Here is a 27,822-nt window from a genome sequence, read left to right as displayed (position 1 = left end):
CCCCAGCTTTTTAAAGGTTAATGCAATGCTTTCTGGCAGCCTCCATGGCTTCTGAGAAGCAATCAGCAATGATCCCTTTCTTGTGAGCACTTGCTTTTTTGTTGCTTTTAAGACTCTCTTATCAAAAAAAAAAAAAAAAGACTCTCTTACCTTTGTTTTTTCTGAGTTTGATTATGTCTAGGAGGAAATCTTTCTGGGTTTATCCTATCTGCAATTTGTTTAATTTATGTGTAGGTTCTTATCTTTCATCAGATTTGGGAGGCTTTCAGCCAGTGTTTCCTGAAATATTTTTTTCTGCCTTTTTCTCTCTCTCCCTTCTGAAACTCCCCTAAGATGTATATTGATTACTGATAGTATCCCTGAGAGGTCCCTTAGGCTCTGCTCGCTTTGGTGCATGTTTTCCCTTTTTGTTCTTCAGACTCAGTAACTTCAATTGTCTGATCTTTAAGTGTACTGATTTTTTTCCCTCCTGTCAGCTTGCATCTTTGGTTGAATACCTTCAGTGAAATTTGTATTTGTTACTGTGCTTTGCAGTTCCAATGTTTTGTTCCTCTCTAGAATTGCTATCTTGCTGATATTTAACACCCCCCCAGATTTCCTTTGGATCTCTGGACATATTTATATTTAATACCATTGTCTTAAAGTCTTTATCTAGTAAGCCCATTGAAATAGACTTCCATGGGGATGGTTTCTGTTTCTTTTGAATGAGTCATCCCTTATTGTTTCTTTGTACGTCATGCTACTTTTTAGTTCAAAACAGGGCAGTAGAATATTATAATGTATCTCTGGGAATCAGATTCTTCACTTGCCCTATATTTGACTTTTTGCTGTTGAAAGCTGTTCTCATCCATTTTAGTGATTTCACCTAAGTATTATTGAAAAGACTGCTTTCCTGGGTGCGTGGACACAGGGGTGGGAGGGGGGTCGTCTTTATCTGAGCTTGAGAGATTTCCTTGAATGTCAGGGGGAAACAACAAATAAAACCTCCTCTCAGTCTTTGCAAATTAGCTCTGTGCTGGGGCTCCTCGCACTTCGCAGGCTTGCACTGAGCCTTAGGTAGTTCCTGCAGACTATGTGATCTCACAGACAGGCCAACCCAAGATGACTGCCTTGCTTCAATCTTTCAGGCACAGACACAAATAATAAATTTGAAAATTGATCCTTTGCTCCCTCTGGAGTGTCTGCTGCTGATGCTTTAGCATGGTCCCACTGAGCCAAGGGAGGCGGGGTAATGGCAAGTAGAAAATCAGGGTGTTCCTACTGTCTCCATGTTTTTATTTTTTGATTAGCATTGCTTAGTTGCTGTTACTCTTTGACTGGTTCCCAGAGTTTTGACAAAGTTGACTCTGCCAGTGAGTTTCTTTTTCCTTGTGGTTCTGTAGGGGGACATGAGTGTGCAGTGGCTCATACGTCTATCTTCTTCCAGAACAGGTGCCTCTTCTGAGCTCAAGCAAATTTTAATCAAATCTATAGTACAAGGGCTCTATTGAATCTTTTAGTATATGAGTATACTATATGAGTATGGCTCCCAAGGAGCTTTAAAGAGTGACTTAAATGAATGTATTTGCTCACTTTATTGTGCTTTTCAGTCTACTACTTCTAGCCATGACCTCTCTAACCCCTTGGCCATTAAGTAGCTTATGACTCACAGTGACCCTTGTAGGACAGAATAGGACTCCCCCATAAGGTTTCCATGGTTGTCATCTTTATGCAAGCAGTTGGTGGGGTGACCTTTCAGTTAGCTTTAATTGCAAAACATTTTGGAAAATTTCCTTCAGAAATTCCAAGACTAGTTTCTAAATTATGCTCTAAGTGGAGTTGCAGGCAGTTACTGTTGAGGGTTTTCTTCTCCATCTCTAGTTAGGCACATCTTTGTTTCCACAAAAATAATACTTCTATATTAATTAAGCACTGTGGGTTAAGCAAGGATCCCTGGTGGTGCTCTGTGTTAGGCGATGGGCTGCTAGTCACAAGATCAGTAGTTCAGACGAACTAACAGCAATGTGGGAGAAAGACAAGATTGTGTGTTCCTGTAAAGATTTAGTCTCACACACTCACTCTTAAATAACTGGGATGCTTTCTATGCTGCTAAGTTTTTCAAAATGCATTGAATAAACTCATGACTATTACACTGTATTATGTCTCTCAGATTAATTTTGTATCTAGTAACAAATTTAAAATTCACCCTATCAAATAGTATTATGAACGAGTAAATCAAATTATAGTCAAACCTCACCTTACTTTACAATGTTTGGCAATTTCTACTTTTTTTAAAAAATCATTTTGTTGGGGGCTCATACAACTCTTACCACATCCATGCATACATCAATTGTATAAAGTAAATTTATACATTCACTACCCTCATCATTCTCAAACATTTGCTCTCCACATAAGTCCCTGGCATCAGTTCCTCATTTTCCCCCTCCCTCCCTACTCCCCACTCCTTCATGAACCTTTGATAATTTATAAATTATTATTTTGTCATATCTTACACTGTCCGATGTCTCCCTTCACCCACTTTTCTGTTGTCCGTCCCCCAGGGAGGTTATAAGTAGATCTTTTTAATCAGTTCTCCCTCTCCACCCCACTCTCCAAATTTCTACTTCTTATAGACAAAAATGAAATACATGCTGTGTGGACCACCCCCCCACTCACAAAAATTTAGTTTCAGAAACCCTATAGGGTTTATATGAGTCAGTATTGACTCAGTGGCAGTGTGGTCTGGTTTGGTAAGTTAACAGTGGCTATCGACCACAGAGTAAGCAGTTCAAATTCACTCGGGGCGAAAGATGAAGCAATCTGAACCTAAGGAACAATTCTGCTCTGTCCTCTCGGGTTGCTGAGTCAAAACAGATTCCATGGCAGTGGGTTTAGATTTGGGATAGTCTTTGTCTTTTGTTTTTTTTCAATTGTTGTTCCTCAATTCACTGCCTTGTGGGTACCATGGGAGTCTCATCTACTTTGCTGTCAGATGCACCTTAGGGCACTCAACAGCTGAACTTTGGTTTACAGGTTACTCTGAACTTCCCTGTGTTAGCATCTTTTCTCTGGTTTCAAACTGATGCTTTGAACTCTGTGTTTTAATTACAAATAGTTTTCCCCAATTGAGAAATATAAAACTATTATGAATAAAGGAATAAAAACATGAGAAGATAAACTAGAAAATCATTAATTTCTGTGTAAATGGGGAACTCACATCAAGAAATAGAACCATCTATCTGTATGCTTGTAAACAATTCATATGATCAAATGTAATTTAAAAGTTGACTGATTTGTGGAAACCAATTTTGGGGTTTGTAATTAAGAGTGAGGGGGAAAAACCCAAACCAACCAAAGACAAAAACTGGATTAGAGGATGATCAGCCAACCATGTGGGTCCAGAACCCCCCCATTCCCCCGGCTCCAAACTGGCGATCTAGTGTGCCTTGGCCAGCACGACGACGGAAACAATCTCTGCCCTCACAGCAGGAGCACGAAAGTGCACCTGCTCTTTCACAGAAAAGTACACAACATCTCGTTCTTCACTGCTTGTCATAGTCTCTGCTGTCCAGAGCTTCATTAAAAACAGAAACAATGGGGGGAGGCGGGGAGGGAGGGGGAATATGAGGAGCTGATAGAGAGCTCAAGTAGAAAGAAAATGTTTTGAGAATGATGATGGCAACAAATGTACAAATGTGCTTGACATGATGTATGGATTGTGATAAGAGTTGTATAAGCAGGGCAAAATGTACAAATGCGCTTTACACAATTGATGTATGTACGGATTGTGATAAGAGTTGTATGAGCCCCTAATAAAATTAGGAAAAAAAAGAGTTGTATAAGCCCCATAAAGTGATTAATAACAACAATAATAATAAAACAACCAGAAATGACCCCATATCAGAATGTTTCTCATTCTGTTTGTGCATGTACGACCAAAATCTTATGAGTGCAAAAAAGCTGTTTCTCCTCCATGTGTATGGTTCAAGTACCCAGCACCATCATGAATCTCCAAGTATGGAAGCATAGATTCGAATCCAATCACAGTAAGTTATTTTATGACACTATTCTAATACACAGGACAAAACATATGCATGTTTATTCTTTAATTTGGATCCAAGGGCCCTGACTTAACACCAAAAGAACTATAGTACACCTTTCTGCTTTAAAGGTAGCTTACCTAGGGATAAAAAATAGCCTGAAGACCTCAGGCTGGGGGTGGCAATTATATGTGACTCAGGAGCCTGGGGCCTGGTGGAACTCTGCCATCCTCTAGTAAGAGGCTTACGCAATAACCCTTGCAAGATCTCAGAGCCTGTGAGCTTTTTGTTTTGAATTTAAAGCTTTAATTCTGTGTTGGGTTTTTAAAGAAACATTGACATTTCAAATACTATATTCCCCTCATCTTCCACTAAAAAAAAAGGAGGGGGGGAGGAAACTAATAGTCTCCTGAAAAAAGCTATTAATTGAAATTTATTTTATAACAAAATATCATTTTATAATTCAACTACAGTTCTGACATAAAACCCATTTTAGCAATAGCACATGTTCATAAAGGACAGTTGAAAATACAAAAGGAATAAATTTGAAAGTTAAAAAATTCTTTTAAAACAAATGTAAAATAGAAAACATCCAATTTGGTTGGCACTCATGTAACTTTATGGGGCTAACTTTAAAAATGTGAGGGCTTAAAACAAACTAAGTCTTAATTTGCTCAATTCTGGCAATAGCATCTCCTGGAACCACAGTACACATGACATGCACAAAGCTGGTTAGTTATGTCAAAATGATTACTAAACTTAATTAAATGCCATTTGGTAAACACATGACACTGACACTGCCTGGCTGAAGTTCCTTAAATACCCAAACCAAACCCACAGCAGCAGAGCTGATTCTGACCCAGAGCAGCCCTATAGGACAGAGGACTGCCCCATAGTGTTTCTAAGAGTTTGTATGGCTTTTTGTAAGCCAGTTGATAAGCTTCATCGCATGCTTTGGGGCAGGCAGTCCAGTATGACTACACCACATTAGGACAATGTCCAATTTAAGTGTATGAAAGTAAGTCAGAGTAATAATACAAAAATCATAGAAATCTTTATTAAATAAAAATATCAAGGTGTGAACTTCGAATTTCTCAACATATCCACCCTGTAGGCCTAATACGTTTCTGAAGGCTATGTTTCCATCTCTAACCCTACTGTAAGAATTCTGTGCTCTTTGATTTACAGTTTTACACCTTTCAAGATGGCGGTTTTGGCATTCTCCAGACACTCAAATCACATTCTTTTTAAAATGCTCTTTGAGTTTGGGAGTCAAAGTCTGAAGGAGCAAGATCTGGCTAGAAGGTAGATGGGGATAAGTAAGGTTTCCCAATGACAGTCTCCTAAGATAACCCCTGCTATCCTTGAAGAATGAGCAAGTAGATTATAAAGAAAAAAAATTCCTCTGTTCAACGTTCCTAGCTTCTTTCTCACCAAAGCAGTTTTCAGTTTCCTTTAAACATCAAAATAAGCCCTCAAGATTTTCCTGTGCCCTTCCAGAACAATCTATCAAAGTTATCCCTTCATAATCTTGAAAAAATAGTGCCCATAACCTTCAGAGAAGACTTCTCTGCTTTGAATTTAACTGACCCAACAGATCACCTGAGAAGGTACTTCTCTGATGGGACCTTTATTTGCAATGCACCATGAGACTAAAACGTGTGTTACTGAGAGAATTTGTCTGCAGCCATCCACAGACTGCAGTTGCGTTTAAACATGTTTTGTTTGGACTAAACCTGTGCATGTATAAACTAGAACGCTAGTAGTGAGGGTTTTTGTTTTGTTTGTTTTTTAACTTACCCTTCTATAGGCCTAGTCTCCCCATCCCTCTTAAACAGGCTTTAGTTTTCCCACCTCTTTTTGCCTGGCAGTTGTCTGGAGAGTGGATGTAAGTGTGGCTATTTCTTCCTTACTACCTCAGCTGCTCTATAAGATAGATTACTTTTCTCTGGTGCAAAGTCAATGCTACTTTTAGTATCTTGAGGTTCTGGGCTTAGATCAAGGTTCCAAAAATCTAGTGCCTGACATTTCCAAAGGCCAACTCCTTTTTATTACTTGAAAGATTTCTGTTTCAATAGCCTAGAAGACCTTGATCCTTCAGAAAAGCAAGGGACCCTGAGATTCTCCAGGAACTCCAGAAATCATTCCTTTTGTGTTCTTACTTGAAACTACTAAAAGGTGTGTCCTTTCAAAGAAGTTTCTGCTGCCAGACAGAGAGAGGTTCTGGCTCCATCCCTGCATCTAAAGTGGGATGCCTGTGGAAGCATTTTCTGTGTGGACAACATGCACAGAATGGAAAGAAAGGCCCTCTCACTGTTTCTCTCATCTCCAGTAGGCTGAGATAGGGGGTGGGATTTTCTGCACGTCTGCTTTACCTAGATGACGTACAGACCCATAGCCTACTCCCAGGGGGCTCTTGTGAGGTATTGTGACATTCCTGTTGAGAAACATGACCCTCCAACTGCAGCTGAGTCCTCAGGTTGGTGTCTGGTGTCAGTCCACCCAAATCTGCCTTGATCTCAAGACTGGCATTCCAATGACACTTGACTTCCTCCCAGTCCTTATCCAACTCGAGCTGCTGAAGCACAGCACATTTCCTCTCTCAGATCTGAGACTTTGTACATGCTGTACCTTTTGTTTCGAATACTCCAGTCAACCCTTCTCTGACCTGGCAGAAGAGGCAAAGCACCCCAGCTATATGCTCCTACAGTACCATGTCAATTTGCTTTCACAGGATTTAACACACTATATGAGAACTTGTCTTTCTTGTAAATCTAATCAATGCAGTGAAGAGATTCTGTCTTTTCACTATCAAATCCTTAGGGCCTGCTATGTAGTAAATAGTACTTCATAAATATTTGGTATGGTTAACAAAACCAGATATGTTCTCTTGCCCTAATGGAGCACACACATATTCATCATTTGCCTCACAAAAGACATAAACTGTGGCGTTACGCAGGAGAACATAATTTCTCACAGCACTGAAAACTGAGCTAAGAGAAGTAGAAAGAACACAAAATTAAAGATGAGAAGAGGGGACGAAAGAGCACTCCCCACAATAGCTGTGACAGGTGCTGAGGCCATGTGGGGACAGGGATGAGAATAACGTGTATTTTACCAAAGGGAGTGAGGTGAGAGTGGGAGAAACTGATGGGTCAGACTTCACTGAACTTTATGGGCCATGGTGAGCCTTTTAGATTTTAATCCTAATTATAATGGTAAATAACTGAAGCATTGCAAGCTGGTGGGTAGTAGTATGGATAGAATAGCTTGGGGAATCTGTGAGGGTTCAGAGGCGAGAGTGGGGGACAGGTGGTATCCAGGAAGGAGACTCCTGAACTTCTAGCTTGCTTAAGGGATAAAGGTGGTGTCCTTCGTTGAGATGAGTGAACAATGGCAGAGGACCTTGGGTTTCAAACATACTGAGTTTGAGTCCCTATATTAGAAATGCAATTTATGAGTCATCTGTGAAGAAGAGGGGCATGACTGAGATCACTTAGGGAGAAAATTGAAGTCGAAGGAAAAAAAGGCCTCAGGATCAAAGTTTCAGGAGAGCAAGCCTCCAATGGTTAGTTAGAGAGACTGAGAAGGGTCACAGCCAGAGTTGTTCAGTGTCGAGAAGTCGGTTTCAATTTCTAGTAACCCTATGTACAACAGAATGAAACACTGTCTAGCCCCGTGCCATTCTCACAATCATTGCTATATTTGAGCTCACTGTTGCAGCCACTGTGGCAGTCCCCCTTGTTGAGGGTCTTCCCCCAGCATGATGTTCTTCTCCAGGCATTGGTTCTTCCTGATAACATGTTCAGAAAAGTACACCAGACAAAGTCTTGCCATCGTCATTTCTAAAGAGCATTCTGGCTGTATACTGAGTTGTTTGGTCTTCTAGCAAGTTCATGGTATATCAATATTCTTTGCCAACACTGTAATTCAAAGGCATAAATTCTTCCTCATTCTTCCTTATTTGCTGTCTAGCTTTTGCATGCCTCTGAGGTGACTGAAAACACCCTGGCTCGAGTTAGATGCACTTTAGCCTTCAAAGTGATGTCTTTGCATTTGGACACTTTAAAGATATCCTTTGAAATACATTTTTGAGTTTTGACTGCTGCACTGATTGTGGATTTAAGCAAAATGAATTCCTTGACAACCTAAATATGTTCTCCATTTATCATGATGTTGCTTACTGGACCGGCTGTGTGAGGATTTTTTATTATACCTCACGATCGTCATCAGTTAAGTGCTTCAAGTCCTTTTCACTTTCCATAAGCAAGGCTGTGCCATCTACATATTGCAGGGTGTTAACAAAGCTTCCTTCAATTCTGTTGCCACATTTCTTCATAGAGTCCATCTTATAAAATTATTTGTTCAAATATGGTGAAAATATACAATACTGATGCAGACCTTTCCAGATTTTAAACCAGGCAGTATCCCCTAGCTCTGCTTTTGGTCTATTGTAATAGGCTCCACATATGCACAATTAAGTGTTTTGGATTTCTGTTATCCATCATTTAGTATGATCCACAAAGTTGAATGCTTTTGCATAGGCAATAAGAAATGGGTAGACAACTAAAGAAGTAGATGGGGATGATTTCTAGGTCACAGAAACAAAGGAAGTATTAGTTGATAAAGGAGGTAGTAGTCAAGAGAGAAGACTGATAGTATAAGGTTCTTGGGAACGTCAGAGGAGATGGGATCAGAGGCACAAGTGGAAGAAGACTTGAGGAGGAATACATATTCTATTAATACAAGGAGCGGAGGAGGCTACTGAAAGGCTGACAGTTCAAACCCACCCAGAGGCACGTTGGTAGACGAGGCTGGTGATCTGCTCCCCAAAAGTCATAGGAAACCATATACAGCCGTTCTACTCTGCACACACAGGGCTGCCATGAGTCAGAATTGATTTGATGGCTATTACCCCCAACAGTGGGAAGATGAGGCAGTTCTATCTTCTCTAAGAAGAGGTGAGGATTTTGCTGAGAGGGAGGGGACAAAGTGGGGGTTGATAGTTTAAAAGCAGAGTGACAGATTTGATCACAGAAACATAAGAAAATGGTTGGGCCATGCTGAGGAACTAAATGAAGTAGGTCATCATGAATTTAAAGTGGAATCACTCTGTACTTTTATGTGTTCTTTTCTAACTGCTTGCTGCTCTACACACACAGAAGACACAGTTAGATGAATTAACAAATGATGCCCTAGACAGACAAATAATAGAAGTCACAGTAACTTGATAACTTTAAGGAAGAGAAGCAAAGATGCTGCTAAGATCAGGACCCCACTCCTTTTAATGAACTTCAAACAGCACCCTCACCCCTAGCCCACTGCTAACCTTTAGTAGAGCTGGAGGCGGAAGCAGGCCGAGAGGATCGTTTACGGTGTCCATTTTCTACACTTTCAGAAGCCACAGTTGACTCTTCAGTTCGTGAGTTTCTTCGGCTTGGGGTTTTGGACTTTTCAGCTATCTCTTTGGGCTCACTGATGACAAAAAAGAAGCACAAGTTTCCAAGGAGGCGATTCAGATAACACAAAAGAGGAGCTCTTCAGATAGGGTTTCACTCATAAAGCAGGAGAAAATACATGGAAAAGGAATATCCCCAACACCCCCACCCGACCCTCAAGTCATTCTGGGGAGAAAATTCTCAATTCCATCCTGGGACAATGAGTACAATTACTTTTTAGAATACTGAGAATGTTAAAGTGTGTTTAACCTGTTATATCAATAAAAACAAAATACTAAAGTGTGATGCTGTTGAAATGGTTGGAAAACTGGCAAAAGGCATAAAAACTTGGAATAAAAAAATCCCTCACTCATTATCACAAGCTAATAAATATGCCCCTTTTGAAATGAAAAGATTGAGGACTTTGTAATTTTTTTACAAGCTTTTATTTTGTCTTAATAAACAATGTAAGCTGACGAGAGAACGTAAGAAAAGTTGCCAGCTTATGCACAACGGATGTACACACGAAGAGCCTGGCCATTCTTAAGTTAAGCCGTCAAAGAACTGTCAAGAGTGCTTGGCAGTGAGGAACAGTGAAACGATTCTTCCTTTAAACCGCTGATTTTTCTCCCCGAAAGGAGTGCACCGTTCCTGGAAGTACTGCAATGCCAGGTCGATATGTGGAGTGGACGGAGCAATGTCTTATTCCATCTCCTAATCCCCAAAATCCATTTACTATATTGTCCTAGGATATAGGATGTATCAGATATTAAACTGATAAGAACAGATACTAGAACTTTGTAATTTTTAAAAGATTTGTGAAAAGAATATTTAATACCAGTTGTTTAAAAATTGCTACTAACTCTAAAATAGGATCTAAAAAGAATGTATCTAAAACTTCGGATTTCACTAACATATACTCTTATGCACCATCACATTATCTGACATCTTGCATTTACGACAACAGTCAAAATCTATTATCTTACTATTTTTGCATTAATGACATACACCTGGCAGCAACAGATGATAAAGTGCTAGAAGAGAATAATGCTGGCTGTGATGGTTAAGGTTATTTGTCAATGTGAGTAGGCCAGGATTCCCAGTGGTTTGGCAGTTATGTAATGATATGATATAGTCATCTTCCACTTTCACCTAAGGCTGATTTTCACATAACGATTTAATATTTGGAACTTAACCATGTTAATCAGTGGGAAGCAAGTATATTGCCACTTACTCTGCATCTTGTACACCAGGTAATGGCATATTACAGGTCACATTGTGGGAGAATATACATGGGAATAGATTCACAATACACTCCCAGGCAATCCTGTTTTTACTGGAGCCCTGGTGGTGGTATGGTTATGTTTCGGGCTGTTAACCGCAAGGTCATCAGTTTGAAACCACAAGCTACTTCTGGGGAGAAAGATGAGGCTTTCTACTTCCACAGATTGTCTCGGAAACCCATAGGGCAGTCCTACCCTGTCCTATAGGTCACCACGAGTGGGGAACTGACTCCCATGGCAGTGAACAGTTTTTGTTTGCTTGGTCCTACCGATTTTAGTATGTAAAGATTTAAAATGGTTAATATTCCATGTTATTAACCCTCAGTTACGAACTGAGGGCATAGAAACATTTTCATACAATGCTAATAGAACATAAATAGTGTAATCTAGTGGTCCTCAACTGGGACCACAGTTATGTCCCCTTGGGGCATTTAGCAATGTTTGAAGATACTTTGTTACATGATTAGGGGTGGAGGGAGGTACTACTGGCATCTAGTAGGCATGCCACCAAATATCCTAATGTATAAGAAAGCCCTTACAACACGGAATTTTCTGGCCCAAGTGAGAATAATGCTGAGACTGAGAAATTCTGGTATAAACCCTCTGACTCAAAAATTTCAATGTGCTTCAGGAAATATTTTTACAGAAATATAATTTCAAGAAGAGGAAAGCATTTTATTTATACTAGTGAAAATAGAACACCTAAATGCCTAATGATAATGGATTAACTAAATCATGGCACTCCATATGCGGTCATGAAAAATCACGTAATAACACTGTTCATGATACATTATTAAATGGAAAAAGAATTTGCAAATGGCATAAACAGTCTAATCCTATTTTCACAATAATGTCATAATATACCAAATGTATATATAACCATATATGAACGTATGAGATATGAAATATGTAAGCGGGAGCTTCAATAATGAGGTAGCTTCCTAAAGGCCACAGACACAAAATCTATCTTTCTTCCATGAACTTTTTGAAGACACCTTGAATATAAACGCGATATTGTATCTACATCATAAACACATATTTTGAGAAGAGGACTAGAAGATGAACTAAAACATACACAATGTATACTGGCTCGGCATAAGAGTATGGTTTACTGTTAACCTATTTTCCTCTTTGTGCTTCTGTGAATTTCAAGTTTTCTTTAATAAATTTCTTACAACTTTCATGATCAAAAAAACCCCTGGGAAGGAAAAAAAAGAAGCTGACTAAATTTGTTTGCAAGGAACCAAAATAATAGGAAGGGGGAAATTTTGCCCAAAGAGTTGCTTCTTCTTATTAGTCTTTCATGACCTCACTCCCCAACTAGAGTTCTTTTTAAAAAATCAAATCCATTATATGATTAAACAACTTGACTGATTCTACCATCAAATGGTAAATTCCTCTACCATTCATGTTTGTGTGTATTTGAAATGGATTTGTCACTAAAGACTTCAAATCCATTTCAGATTTATTTATTTATGTATTTACTTATTTATTATTAGTTAGTTACCTAGATCAATATGAGAAACTGGAGGGATCCACCATTCATTCTTACTGGAAGGCCCCTTCCATTATGGCTGGAAACTTGGCCACTCTGTTCACTTTGACCCTTGCTTTAAGGATAACATTTGACTCACACATATGTATACGAAGCTGGAGCTAGGATGGAATTGCGAGTCAAGGAGGTTTACTCCTCTTCTTAGATGTGGTAAGGATATCTTTCTGGCTGGGAGCCCAGAAAATTGTCAAAGTCTCTGAAGAAGGAAGATGCCTCTTTCTCCTAATAAAATAATCTCCTTCTGGTGTATGGCCAGTGTGTAGGCAGCTATGGGAACAAATACACAAACAGGATTTCTGGGCCAGTTAGCTGCTTTCTTTAGCCACATAGTTGGCATATGCTTGAGAAATGTAAATGAATTAAAGTATTGGTACTCTACAAACCAAACCAAACAGGTACAGCGGTGTAGAAAGAACCATCAGTTTGGAGTCAGAATAAGAAGGGGTCAAGTCTTGCCATGCATTAATTGCCCAAGATATTTAACTCTCACTAAAGGTTCAACCTCTTGACCTACAAATCCCCATCTTCTCTGCTATAATATAGAGGTTAAGAAGTTAGGGCTCTGGAGTCAGAAGGTGTGTGCTTAAATTCCATCTTGAGCATTTACTAAACCTTAGATTCCTCACTTGTAACACAGAATTTAATTTCCTTATAGACTGGGTGAACACTAAAGAAATAATATACCAGGGAACTCAAAGCTCACTGGGTGGCACACAATAACCCTCCAATAAAGGTTGGCAGTTATTAGTACCTCACAGAGTTAATGATTAAACAAACAAGCAAAAATGATTGTAAAGGTTGTTGAAACTAAGTTGACATTGTAGTTCCTATTGCCACTGTGTCGATTCCAACTCATGGTGATTCCCTATGTAGAGTGGAACTGGTCCTTAGTTTTCAAGACCTTTGCAAGCAGATAGCCAGGCCTGTGTTGCCAGATGCCTCTGGGTGTGTTTGAATCGCTGTTTCAGTGAGCAGTGAGCACTGCACTGTTTGTACTACCCAGGAACTCCTAAGCTGATACACAACTATGAAATTTTTTTTCAAATGTTACCTAGTGCATTTCTACATTAAAAAAGGAATGACTTTTAGAAAATGATGCTACTCTTCTCCATGGATTTCATTTTGTTAGGGTATGTGAGGCAATACAGAGTAACAGAAGAACATAGGTTTGGGGTGAGACCTTGCCTGGCTTTCTCTTTCACCTGAGCTCATGTGTAAAATGGGAGTGAAACAGCTACATTTTAGAAGGTAGTTACAAGGACCATTATTAATGACATCGATAATAAGTCCATTTACTAAGTACTTATTATTTACTCACTATGGTGAGGGTCGAACATGTTATCTCACTCAGTTTTCCACAACTATGAAAGGTAGAAATTTATCCACCAGGTTTTAGTAAAGAAAAATCTTACCTCCAGAGAGTTAGGACTCATGATAGCTCCCTAGTTTAGCAGGAAAAACAGACTAGTGAAAGAGTGAAGGAAAAGGACAAAGTGAGGAGAGGTTTAAAGGCTCAGAAAGCTGATACCCATCAAAGAGGCTTATATTGTATTCATGCTGAGTATGCAGGAACAATCATCTTACCTTTGCCCAGAGACTATGGCAGCATTTGCCTCAAGTTCTGTAAAAAATACAAAGGGCAAAAATGAGACATGGCAGCTGCTGGTGTACATGTCCACAGAGAAAGCTGGGTGTCTACGAGAATTCTGAATGCCCTACTGAAGTGTCTCAGTACACGTCAGGGTTCTCATCCTACACTGAGAGACCTAGTTGGCACAGACATACCTTGGTTTGTCTGGGGCACACGACACTTGGTCTATTTTTATTTCTAAGCCACGTTGTGAAATAATCTTATCTGGATCAATAAAGCTAACCTCACTCTGCTTGGATCATATTTCACCAGTGACAACTAGGTTAGTAAAATAAACCTCTTCCTCAAGTAGAAAGTGTATATTCATTCTTTTTTTTTCATGGTAGCATGCTCACCTCAGCCTCACTTGGTGGTCCATGTGGACAGGGAGAGATAGTTATTGCTAACCAAGGCTTTTATATACTTTTTTCCTTTTTTAAAAAAATGTAATTGTATTGGGGGTCTTATAACAATGTATACAACAACTTTTATCACGCATATTTGTACATATGTTGCCATCATTATTTTCTAAACATTTACTTTTTCTTTTAAAATTATTTTATTGAGGGTTCATACAATTCTTATCACAGTCCATACATACATCCATTGAGTCAAGCACATATGTACATTTGTTGCCCTCATCAATCTATATTCATTCTTAAAACATGTCCTCCCTATTATTTTTTTCCCTAAAGACAGCAATCTTCAAGTTATGTCCTGAATATATATTAAGGATGCATTCTACTCCAATCTCTCTTGAGTTTGAGAGGGGAAAAAGCTTAGCTTTGAGGTACTCTTTCTAGATTCTACCATGTGCTTCTCTTCCTCGACTTCCTAATGTTTTCCCTAAGAAAGAAAAAACCCAAGGATTTGTAAAGTAGGGTTTTGCACAAATGAGCACTATGGGTTTACTAAGCACTTCTCAGCACTAGCAGAAAAGCATCTTCTCCACTATCTGCTTAGGCAGTTCCATCTTTTACAACATAATAAAATGTGGATAGCACCAGGTGGTAGTGCTCTCTCTTGCCTCTGATCTCCCAATGGTTATATCCTTGTCCCACTTCCAGGCACACGGCACCTCATACAAGGTTAAGACCATGTACATGGCTAAATCACCCTACTATATTACATATGTAGGGGGTAGTGAAAGCAGAGCAACTGGGTCCTAATCTTGACCCTACTGTTTATCATTAGTATCCTTATTGCCTGGGCAAATGACCTGGCCTCTGTACTTAATGCCTCATCTGAAAAATGGAGATTATCTCTTTATCTACTTCAAAATTAAGATTTAACAAAATAATGCACATCAAATTTTAGTACAGTACCTGGCATTTGATAATCAGCCTTTTGAAGCAAGCCCCCACCCCCATTTATTTATTTATTTTTATCAAAAGATCATTTTATTGGGGGCTCTTACAACTTTTATAACAATCCATACCACAATTGTATCGAGCATATTTGTACATACATTGCCATCATTCTTTTCTAAACATTTACTTTCTATTAAGCCCTTGGTATCAGCCCCCCCTCCACCCCCGCCCCTTGTGACTCCTTGATAAATTATTATTTTCATATCTACACCAACTGCTGCCTCCTTTCCCCCCCCTGGCTTCTGTTGCTTGTCCCCCTAGAGGGGTGTGTGTGGTTATGTGTCCATCATTGAAATCGGTTCCCCCTTCCTCCTTTTCTCCACCTACCTTCCATCTACCCTTCTGGTTGAAACAGCCTTTTATAGGAGGAGGTTGGACACTCTGACTTCAGTGCAAGATGTTGGCAAAAGGGAATCCTTATCCCCCCACAGAAGGGTTAAAAGGAAGGGATGATTCAACCAAGGTGTAGTATAGCAACGACAAATCACACACCATTCCTCTAGTTCTTGAACATTTCCTCTCTCCCACTACCATGACCCAGTTCTACCTTACAAATCTGGCTAGACTGGAGAACACACACTGGTACAGATAAGAGCTCTGGACACATGGAATTCAGGAGAAATAAAACCCTCAGGGGTGAAGGGAGATGTCGGACAGTGTAAGATACTAAATAATAACAATGTATAAATTGATCAAGGATTTACAGTGGTGGGAGGTGGGAGGGGAAAAAAGAGGAGCTTATACTAAGGGCTCAAGTAGAAAATGTTTTGGCAATGAAGATGGCAACATATGTACAAATATACTTGATACAATTGATGTATGGAATGTTCTAAGAGCTGTGAGAGGCCCCAATAAAATGATTTAAGAAAAAAGGAAATCCTGGCTAATTTGGTGTTTAACATCTTGTATCTAACCCAGATAGTCGGGGAACTGCTCCATAAGAAAGAGATGCCAACACACTGAGCCTCTGTTCGCTTGCTGGCTAGGCTGGACCATATAAACTTGGGGAATGTGTGCACAACACCAATTTGGCTCACGTCAGAAGAGGAGAATCACCTTGATCTGTTTGTTTCTGGGAAACAAGACAAAATTCTATGATTTTAAGAATGTTAACACCATCACTGCTAGCTCATGTTAAGTGAAGATTCAGGGGTTGGTAAAGGTCAATAGTGGCTTTGTGTGTATTTCAAGGGCATTTATTTAAACCAAGCATTTAAAAGGAACAAAATGATTATTTGGTCAATTACTATGAAAGGAAGATACATAACAAGGTAAAGCTCATTTTCTGGAGTAAAATGTTGGTGCAGAAATTGGAATTTCCGCCCTCCTTTTTGGAGCACCTTTTCTCAGCAAAAATGACTTTTACTAGCCCTTCTCAGAAGAACCTACTTGAGCCCACCCCTTCCAAATGTCTAGCACAATGCTAAGCATCATATGAGCAACGAGTTAGCAAAGAAGTAACTATGTGGTGGAAGTATTTTTTTCCTCAGACACAGTTTTTCATAGCTTGGATTTACCCAGAGGGTGTTGTATAAAGTATTCTCCATCACATAGGGCAAAGCATCCTGAAGCATGCTGTAAAATAATCACAAGTCACACTTTACTTTGACTGGCTTGGATTCACAAAATTAAACATGGTTGCACTGTTGATTTTTCTACAAATTTTGTTACATGTGTGAATTGTGTTTCTAATGAGGGTCTAACCTACTAGTGGGAAGCACTCATACCTTCAATGACCTCTAACAACAAAAAAGCCAGGTAAGAACAAATTGAATCTTAATCTCATATACTGCTCTGTATCAGCTGTCTGGTCTAGGAAGGCAGGAACAATGCTGTCACTGCCATCAAGCCCTTTATGCTTTCACAGCTGACCTGGCACCCATAGCAGTATTTGTCAGAGTGCCACAGCTCCTTCCAGAAACAGCATCCTCAGTGTTATTTACAATGCCTTGGTCACGAGGAGAAGCTTAATGCCATCCAAGATGACAGAAATGACTTGGGAGAGCTGAACAAGCTTCCACTCCTGTCATGAAAATGCAATTACTACCTCACTGCATCAATGCCTGCCACTCCAGTGAGTTACCATATGCCAGCCAGTTAGCCCCAGCCTTGGCTTCCAGGGCCATGGCATGGGGAAAACTGCCATGGAAACTGCCCATGGATGGGTGGCAAACTGACAATGGGCAATTAGATACCCTTTTTGAGTTCCCTGAAACCGGGGAACACCTAAGAGAGTAAGCTGGTCAAGGTAAACAACCTCAAATAGTATTGCACAAGTCCTGCCACACAACCAAAGCTGCTCGGAAGCAAATAGATGAGAATTCCAGTCACTGCCCAGCATGAGAACATGTGACAGGAAGACAGCAGCAGTTAATTCACACGCAACTCATTCTGCTTCCAGAAGTCTTTCCAAAATGTCTTACCTGATCTAGCAACTGACCCCTGCAGCGCTGTGGCTGGAGTTTCCTTTGGGATTAAACTCTGTGAAGAGGCTAAAGAAAAACAACAACAACAACAACAAAAACAAAAACAAAAAAACAACAGGCCTTTTACTTTCCTTTCTAAACAAAACAGAAAATGCTAATTAAATTAAAAGCTAAGTAACTGGGGAAATGTTCTATCTCTTACATAAAGGGTAATACTTGAAGTTGGACTTGAAATTATATTTCAAAACCTACATTTAAAAATTAATGTATGCAACACTCAATAACAAAAACTAGCAGTTAGGGGTATTTGTTTTCCTTTATCATGTACAAATGTCATGGAACGAGGTGGCCAGAAGGATATCACACATATTCTTTTGTTTCAGTGTCAAGTTCTGCCCAATACTCTAAAGAATATACAACACACCTTAGCAGACAAGCCCAAACCACCTTCAGAGGGATCACTATACCATTTACCTAAGCATCTAAGTTTTATTCTCTCACTTCTGTAAGGTTACACTTGATTGCTACTTACTTATCTAACAGTTACTAAGAACGTACGAGGGGCAAGGCACTATGCCAAGCACTCCTGCCCTCTTTGGCCATCAGGAGCTCCATCTAGTAGTGAAGGTAAAAGTGCGTACAGCATACTGGCATGCACTGTGCTGTCAAATGGTCATATGAAGGGGACACAATAAGGTATAGAATTCTACTAGAGTCCAAAAGAAGGGAGATCAATTCTAGACTGAGAAATGTGAAGGCACTTTAATGGAAGAAACATCAGAATTGGGCTTTGAAGGGCATAGAGAACTTAAATCCTTGAAGAGGAACGGAGTTGAATACACAACTCAACCTCCCTGCATTATGTAGGAGATTTAAAAAATGGCAGATGTACCACAGTCAATTGAGAGCACATCCTCCCATCTGGACACTTCAGCCTAGACAAATCTTCATCGTGAGTAAACTTTTCAACGATAAACTTTATCCTCTTGTAAAAACGGAATTTTATAAATGTCTTTCCTGACCTAGTAAAGCAGTCAATGAGGAATTCATGCAGAGAATTGATTTGGGGAGCTTAAAATTGTACTGTGGTTTAAAATAAGCTTAAAATTACACTGAGGCTTCTACTATTACCTTCAGTTGTGGTTCTTCACATTTTCAAGTTAAAAGTATAGAAGACTCATGAGAAAGCATAGAAGACACTATAAGCAAAACTGGCTTTACTAAAATTGAGAAATTTGTAACACCTGGTTTCATCTCAAGACTCACATCTTTCTCTAGTACTCTGTTTGATCCAGATTACAGTATTTTTTAATCACTTTATCATTAACCTGTTACTTGAGGGAAAAGTTCCCTGAAGAGAAGTAGAAATGGAAACATTTAATATTGGAGAATATATTTAAGTTACACTAGGTTTCTTTTTCATTCTTAGGGCTCACTGGTATCAGTAAAGCTAGAATCAGAAACACACTGCTGTAACTGCCTGCATCAAGTCTTTGCCTCCTGCCAGGGCATGAACTTGAGGTGAGGTGGCACAGTGGACAAGAGGACTTTACCTTTCTAGAGCCGTGTACTGGCTCTGTGCGCTCTCAGTTTAATCCTTGTATACATTCTAGGAGGTAGGGACTACAATCTCCATTTTACAGATGAAGTATATAGTGAAAGGGAGGTTAAGGAACTTCTCCAACTGCAACTGGTAACCAATGCAGCTAGAATTTGAGGTCTGACCTTGTGTCACAAGACTGAGGCTTGTGTCCTCAGTACTGGACACCTGTCGTACTTCGGCTGCACACACAAGCCAGGCACCACTAGCTAGTTGGCTCAGGGTATAGTGATGGTCCTTTTCAGGTCTGAAGAGTGGGGAATAGTCTCTGCACCACCGAGACCCCACAGAAGAAATGTGTAAGGGAGGGAAGGATGGACTAGGGTTGTAAGGACACTCTATGCTTCCACCATCAACCCACCGTAACTGCACACAAGAAATAACTTAAACTTCACATACATGAACAGAAAGGATCAATTTACAAAGACTGCATCAAAAGTAACTCAATTCTTAAAAAAAATTATTTATTGAACGTTCCTATGTTCTAGGTCCTATGCTAAACATGTTACATATACTACGACATTATATTCTTACAACTACTATTGTCCTCATATCACAAAGGCGTGGTCAAGTAACCTGTCTAAGCCCATGAAGTTTGGAGTGGTCAAGTAACCTGTCTAAACCCATGTAGCTGGTAAATGTTGTGATAAATGTTGGCGCTGTACTATCCACCCAAACCTACGTGATGCTTCACCACTCCACTCCTGTCTGTTATGAAGCCTGGTCTTCTGGGATGTTCTCTGCTTGGGTAACCCAGAGAGATAGAGCATTGTCTCTGCGATGGCAGACGATGGGGATGCATCTATAACCCTGTTTTGAGACAGACGAGGAAACAGTCTTCCTGCTGGTCACAGGAGAACCTGCAGAAGTAGTCACTCATCTTTAAGAGAGAATGTCATACTGGAGGTTCACAGTACAGATTTTGAAAAAAATGTTAAACTTCTCTAAACTTCCATTTTCTCATCGATAGCATGGGGTTAAGGCTGCCTGACATAGCTGGTAAGATGATGTTGAGATAATGTATGTAAAAATGCTTTCTTGTAAAGAAAGTTTTTTATTATACATATGAAAGATGTACCATCATCTCGGGTGCTGATAGAGAACCATGTTGAAGCATGTAAATTTCACATGGGATTTGAAAGTGTGTTTTCTGACTCATTATCAACAAATAAAAATACCACCACTATCATTTCGCGCATTCTTTTTTTCTCAAAGTAGAAAAGGAGTCATGCTTTCTTTTGTATAGGTCAACAAACTCTGACATGAGGAGAAGATACGCCAGGTCCCGAGTACATACCTATGCTGGTTAGAAGCTCTGGATGGGATCCCACCTTCTCCTCCACTAGGCCACCGGCAAGTGGCTCAGATGCTAGGCCACCATGATTGTTTTTTGTGGTCGGCGCCGTGGAGATGAGCTCAGAAGGTACCAGAGTGGTAACTATTGAACGTACATTGGTGGGGAGAGCACCACTCGGTAAGCTGGGTCCTGTTGAGGCTGAGCCCGTGCCTACAGGGCTAGAAGTCATTTTTAGCAGAGTGGGTGCTGGGGGTGTTGGGGTTTTACTATCCAGCTCTGTGGGTAACTGCTCTGTTCCCATGAGCCCTGGGGCGGTGGGCTCTAGCCCTTGGCCTTCAGTCTCTCCATCTGTACCATATTGCTCATCGCCTTTCTCAAGAGAGCCTGTGACTTTCTTACATGCCTTGGTCAGTAAAATTTGGCCAATTTTGTCCACCTTTCCTTTGCCCTTACTAGATGAGACTGGGCTTCGCCGGTTGCCAGAGGAACCTGGACTATTGGTCAAAAGGGGAGAAACCATTGTGGTTGATTGGGAAGCGGGCAGAGTGTTCTGATCTGTTGAAGTCATCTGAGGACTAGCCTCATCTGGATTCAATTCTTTCACTTGCTGGACAGGGAGATGAGGAGGGGCAACTGGGGAAGTTGTACAGGGAGGAGAAGGAAGCTGAACAGGGGTGGCTCGTGAGTTAAGAACCAAGGGTCGACCTGTCTGTATGTTAGCAGCAGGGCTACTGGAGGGAACATTAGGTGGTACAGGAGCAGAAGAAAACTTAATGTTCTGAGGTATGTGTAAAGGGCCAACAACTGCAACAGAGGGTGGCATCAAACCAGAGTTGGGTGTTAGTGGAGCTGCAGGAATTGTGCTTGGCTGTGATCCTTTCATAACCTGAATTATTGAGGATGAATTGATAAAGACAGGTGTAATGAACTGAGGCCGGGCATTAGACTGAGAAGCTGACTGTCCCTCAGATACCATAACTTTGCTACCCACATTGGGCATTGTGACAACTGTTGACATTATTGCAGACTGCAGGTGAGTTGGCAGAGCTGCTGATGTGTTAGCTGAAGTTGTGATGGGATTGGAAGTGACAAAAACAGTTATCTGGTTTGGGGGCAAGGGAGTGGAGATGGAGGAAGAGCTGACAGGCCTTGACATTACTGGAGGGATGCTTGGTGCAACATTAGAACTGATTTCACTCAGTTCTGGATGCACCTGGGTTGAACACGGCTCATTACTATGAGGTAAATTTAGGGAATTAGAGGGTTCTTTAGAAGATGGATCCTGCAGTGTGGGAATGGCAGGTACTTTTTTGAGGTCTTCCCCAGAAACTCCTGGATGTGTTACTTCCAGATCTGTAACCCCGGGAGGCTTAATGGTCACATTAGGAGCTCCAGAGTTGTCAAGAAGTTGACTTAATGACGTTGGTGCTTCCCTCATAGCAGGAGACACCAAATTTTTGTTCTCTTCGACACTGGGAAGCTTGTTAGGATCCGAAGGTTGCCCATCCTTTTTAGATTGATCTTCAGGGACAACCATTTTAACTTCTTGGGTAGGGACTGCTTTTAGCTCAGTATGTACCTGTTCCTTCCTACCCTGGGAATTCTGGCAATCACTGTCTTGAAGCATCGTCAAGCTCTCCTTCTTATCCTCAAGAACAGCCCCAACTGCAGCCACAGGCATGATGGGATTCTGAGGAGTCAGCCCGCTATTGCTAGGAAAGCTCCCAGGCACAGGGGGGTTGGCCAAAGGAGGGGGACTGACCAGCATATTCCTTGACAACTCCACATTCTGCAAAAGGGCTGCATTCGTTTGAGAGGTCAGAGTCAGTTTGGGGGTTTTTGAATTTTGCCTGCCAGGACTTGGGGTGGTTTTCCTACTGGAACCAGGACTAGACCTACGACTGTTGCTCGGACTTGCCCGTTTTGTTCCTCCAGAGTTAGACTGCTTTCCAGAATTCATCACCACAGAATCTAACTTGTGAGTTTGCGGGGCAGTAAAATTGGAAGGATTATTCATGGCAAGATTTGAAGGTGCCTGCCCAATGGCCTTCAAAGTTGTTGGGTTTAGGCCCTGTTGATCAAAGCCCCTGTTTAAATTTGGCCTAGGGGGTAAAGGAATATTAATTTGTGGGGGAAAGAGTCCTGCTATGGAGGCATTGAGTCTTTCTGGTGACAGACTGATTTCAGAAGGCTCTGTGCTGGGAGGGCGGTTGTTGGGAGTCTGAGGGTAATAGGGTCTGGGGCTGGCTCTGTTTGGTGTTTTAGGTCTAGATGTTTGTGTTGGAGCAGCAACATTTGGAAAGTGGTGGCCATGAGAGCTGGGCAGGGAATTTACAGGAGGTTGCTGGGGAGTTGCACCTTGAGTTGCTGAAAGGGGTGATGGTCCAGGTTTTGGCCCTGCCATCATTAATTGATTCTGGGAAACTACTAAATGTGAAGGCATGTTATTTGGGCCTCCTGAGACAGATGGTACTTCATTGGTACTTGCTTCGGATAGCGAGGGCACCTCTCCAAGTGGTGAGCTGGAAGGATTTTGTGGGGTCTCCTGGTATACCATTTTCCTTGAATTGCTTCCCAAAGGAGTATTCACAGGCATTGGCATTCTTTGTTTATCAGGTGATGGTGGCACAGAGGCAGGACCTTGCAAGCTGACCATGACAGGTACATTTCCACTCTGTTGCATGGGCATCCTCTGGGAGTCTGGGTTCAGAGGGCCTCGTGGAGGGTGGACATTTTGGGAGACTGGAAGTCTAACTGCTTTGGGATCCTGCTGCATCATTAGCATCATCATCATTTGTTGCTGCTGCTGCTGCTGCTGCTGCTGCTGCTGCGACTGTGGCTGGCTGGGAGGAGGTGGTGGCTGCTGCTGTTGCTGCTGAGGCAGTTGTGGCTGTGGCTGTGGCTGCTGCTGTGGTGGCTGTGGTGGGGGTGCCACATGCTGCATGAGTTGAGGAGGCATCTGCTGAAGTGGCCTCTGTTCAACTGGTTGAGAAGGATAACCTAAAACAAGTCCCCAAAATCAGGGAAGTTAGATTTTCAGCATGAAAAGCTTTGCAACCTTTTGCATATAGCCAAGTAATATTCATCTAGGCTGCACAGCTGTGCACCAACAGCTCAGACATGCCTTTCCCAGGGGCAGGGGAGGCAGCCTGTCTTTATTCTACATAAGCAAAGGGGCATGCAGCTCAAGGAAGCAAAAAGCAAAGCATCAAAAACCTGGAGCTCCTCGGTCTTCAGGGCCTATGAATGAAGCTCATTGTACTAAGACTGGTAGATACTCTGTGCTATGTGTTGAAAGTGGCCAAGTCTACACCAGCCCAAACTCCATCAACAGCAAGAAGCTGACCACCCAGCATTGGGTCTCCTGTAGACGTAATATTTCAATGGATTTGTTAATGAAGTGAAGCACTCAAGATGCAATTTTTTCTGTTAGCAAAGGGCTGCCTTTTTTTTAAGGTTTGATTTGTTGACTACACCAGCACTTTAGGTAGCCTGTTTTATTCATTCAACTGAAGTAAAATATAAAATTCTGTGATTCACTTCCCAAAGAAAGAGATTTAAAATTACTCAATCCACTGGATCCACACAATATGCTGCATCCTTTCTTGGCTTAATTCTTTGAGGAAATCCAAGTGAATTAAACTACCCATATGACATAAATTAGTTTAATGAATAGTAAGTGCAACCAGAAGCTGATATGCAAATTGGGAGGAAAACTGTGAGCCCTGTCATATCGATTACATAAAAAAATACTTATTTCCATTTACTTTTACCATGTAACATTCTGTTTGGAGAAATATTTTCTAGGAAATCACAACTGTACAATACAGAAGCCAGAGCCTAGCCTTCAGGAATTAAAAACAATTTCTGGGAAAAGAACTCTGAAGGACAATGCTTGTCAGATTTGTAGACGGCAAGAACTCCAATGAGTCTCTAACATGAAGGTTTTACTTGCAATTTTACAACCAAACTTTACACAATCAGTACAAAGGATAGAAATATCATCAAACTGAGACTAAAGGTGGACAAATGGGGGAAAATGGGCATATCGCTGGGATACAATTTCATAAAATAGATTCATTCCACTGTGGCATGAAAAATACACTAGGATGGTTTTAAGGAGGCACAGGAATAAGACAGTTGGTTCTGACAGTCTAAAGAAACATTGGTTCAAGATTTCCACAGTACAGCTACCAATTGCTGCTCTGGCCCTCAGAATTATTAACTTATTAACTAATTAATATTTTTTTGGCCAAAGATTTCCATGGCACCAGAGAGTAAAATGTCAGAATCCAGTTTTGAAAGTTTAAAACAACTTTGAAAAAAATGCTTTTTTTGTTTTAGGCCCAAGTAACATCTTCAGGTTTAATTGTCCTTTTAGCTAGATAGCCACAGTGGGATTTTATTTTCCATATTTAGTCTGGGGTTCCCAACTTAAGAAAATTGTGATTTCTGCAAAAGCCCTTTAATTCAGGACTATGTTACAGACAATTTTGTCTTTAAAACCCGTCCACTAAACAGCCCAGTAAGCACCAAAAGGATAGCAGAGACCATATAGCAATCTCTTGAACAGAATGGTTAAGGGTATGGCTGCTACAAAAGGTTCAGAAGCTGGAGGCAGCAGCCTCAGGGTGTTAATGATAAGAAGACAGGTGGAGGCTCACATGACAAAGTGGCGGGGAAGGACAGTCAGGACACACAGAATGCCCATGAAGACAATTAAAGCCATACTCATTAATTGTGGGAAGCAAATCCGTATGCCTTCACAGGCCAGGAAGGCAGTAAAGAAATGAGTGGGCTGTAAAAGACAGTTGGAGTCCTGTTGATAGTGCCAAACTGGGCAAGTAGATGCTTCATCTAAAGGCATTTAAATCCAGATTTTTGTTTAAGATAGCATGGCAAGACAAACATATTATAGGATGAATTCAGCCTGTTGGCCCCCAGTTTGATCTGCAGAAAGGAGGTATAAATAATGGTCTTTCAATGTTTAAGAACCCCTGAAATGTATCCAAGAGTTCAGATCTATCTGAGAGAAGGCGATGCCTCCCTGCTCACAATATCTTTTGGACATATACAGGCCACCTCCCAGTGTCAATTGTGCTGCTGGAACTCACTGAGGGCAAGTGTGGTTGAGCTTCAGCAATTTGTAAGATATAACACAAAGTATTGACATCATGATTCGTGATCCACTTTTAAAATACAGAAACTAAAGTTTGGCCTTACAGCGATGTCACTCAAAGGAAGAAGAAGAGTGAGGAAGAAGTAAAACATAATTCTTTGTATTAGGAGACTGGCCTTAGTATGAAGACTTGTGTGTCTTTCATTGTGTTTTAAGAGAATAAGGTTACAAATCATTGCTCAGGCCAAGAATAACCAGGTATAGAGATATTGTGGCAGCTGGTCTTGGTTCTATAATTGTCTACTTAGACATGTATTTTCAGTGTCTTTATTTTTATTTTAAAGCATTTAGAAGACAATATTGTTTTATAATCAGACAGGGATACAGCAGAGGAGACTTCAACAACACAATACCCATAGCTGTTGAGTTGGTTTCTAATGATTGCCATCCTATAGGCAGAAATGAACTACTTCATAGGGTTTCTAAGGCTGTAATCTTTACAGAAACAGACTGCCACTTCTTTCTTCTATGGAGTGGCTGGTGGGTTCAAACCACAAAGATTTAGTTTGGCAGTTGAGTGCTTAGTCACTGTACCACCAGGATGCTTTTCAACAATATTGGTACTATTTATTTACTCTTAAGCTGAGTGGTAGGAACATAGATATCTATTGTATTATTTTATATATTTTATATTAAGTACACTTTATATATGTATAAAACAATATTTTATATACTTTTTGTGCTTTAAAGAATCATAGTAAAATTTCACTAACTAAAAATCATCTTGTTTTCAGTGCTGATAGTTCTGTGCTCTGTGAAAGCTCCAGTAAGGAAGGATTCAGGAAGGGCAGGCAAGCAGGATTAAAGGGACAAACATCTCTCCATTTAATCTTATTCCATTTTGTTGCCAACTAGAACCTTGATATTAACAAGAATAAAGAGGTAATTCATATTGCAGTTTGATTGTATTGACTTAAAATAACCAAGGATAATTTGAGCAACACCATACACACACTCAAGTTCCATTTGAAAATTTTATGTAATAGCAAACCAAAGCTTCTAAAAACAACAGTTAGCAAACAAAATAAAATATGATTGTTTCTTTGAAGAGAAGGAAGCCTTGTAATGCACTATCAATTATGATAAGCATATCAACTTTTAGCTAACATTTTATCACCTGGTGGCCGGTTTGAAAATTCTGGCAGCTTAGGGCCTGAGTTGTCCAAGTTAATTCCTTGTTCTCCAGGCAATGGTGGTTGATCGGCCTCTTCCAGACCAGCTGGGCGAGTATCTGCAGGGCTAAAAAAACAGTAACACATTTGAGAGTAAGTTGTATAGTATACGCATGAAACTGGTTGAACTCCTCCCTCATTTCAGAAGAACTAGAACTTATTATCACCATTCCCATTATTCCCATCTCTCTGGGCTGAGTAAAATATTCAACATTTAGCAGGAAAATAAACAATTTTCCCATAATCAACAACCCCCTGGATATATGAAGACCTGACAGTGATTTAGGGCTCTCAATGTAATAGAATCGCACTGTCTGCGTGTGTAGTTATGGAACCGTCCATGATTTCCTGCTTGTGGGTATTATGATGGTGGCTTCAATAAATCTGTAACACCGGCAAGAGATCGTGTAGGTTGGTTGCTGGAAACATTACTGAGAGAGAATAAAAAAGGCTAGAACACGCTAAGACAAAGATAATTAACTTAGCTATACAATGAATACTTGCACACATCCCCGTTAGCTCTGGAATACTTTCATTTTGGACTATGTGTAGTTCAGAATCTTTAGTGTATAGTGGCTGTATAAGGGCGAGGGTTGTAGGGAAGAATTTATGTTCAATGAAGAAAATGTGCCCACCTTTATCTACATTTCTAAGAATTAGAGTTCTCATATCCCATATTTTGAGTGTAATCTCATTTCTAACTATACATTTCTGTTCTACACCTTTAGTTTTCCTTTGCCCTGCTACAGATAATCTACTTTTAGATACCACTTTTCCATTTGTTCTGTGTAGTTTTATAACCATCTGAAATCCCATTTTCAAAGCCCCCAAGCACATGAAAAAGTTTAGAATC

General features: G+C 40.5%; 1 protein-coding gene and 1 non-coding gene across 7 annotated transcripts in view; both read right to left on the bottom strand.

Annotated features, from left to right (window-relative positions):
• The window catches only part of NCOA6 (nuclear receptor coactivator 6), a 75,535-nt gene that overhangs the window by 4,661 nt on the left and 43,052 nt on the right, over positions 1 to 27,822 (bottom strand). For 4 of the 6 annotated variants that reach the window (XM_045295462.1, XM_045295466.1, XM_045295463.1 and 1 more), the window contains exons 8-12: positions 26,915 to 27,036; positions 20,619 to 23,618; positions 17,719 to 17,787; positions 13,880 to 13,916; positions 9,349 to 9,494 (exon numbers count right to left, since the gene is read on the bottom strand). In XM_045295462.1, the coding sequence (XP_045151397.1) occupies positions 9,349 to 9,494; positions 13,880 to 13,916; positions 17,719 to 17,787; positions 20,619 to 23,618; positions 26,915 to 27,036 (3,374 nt within the window). Of the gene's footprint in view, positions 1 to 9,348; positions 9,495 to 10,905; positions 13,760 to 13,879; positions 13,917 to 17,718; positions 17,788 to 20,618; positions 23,619 to 26,914; positions 27,037 to 27,822 lie in introns of those variants that run through there. The other 2 variants (XM_045295467.1, XM_045295465.1) reach the window with 2 other exon arrangements.
• LOC115871431 lies at positions 10,093 to 10,280 on the bottom strand. Its single transcript, XR_004047299.1, has one exon. It is a non-coding gene; the product is annotated as a U2 spliceosomal RNA (small nuclear RNA).

This window comes from Echinops telfairi, unplaced genomic scaffold (genome assembly GCF_000313985.2).
Source record: "Echinops telfairi isolate 266 unplaced genomic scaffold, ASM31398v2 ScPeMD7_5592;HRSCAF=6446, whole genome shotgun sequence".
Lineage (NCBI taxonomy): Eukaryota > Metazoa > Chordata > Mammalia > Afrosoricida > Tenrecidae > Echinops > Echinops telfairi.
This window is presented reverse-complemented; position numbering and strand designations above follow the sequence as displayed.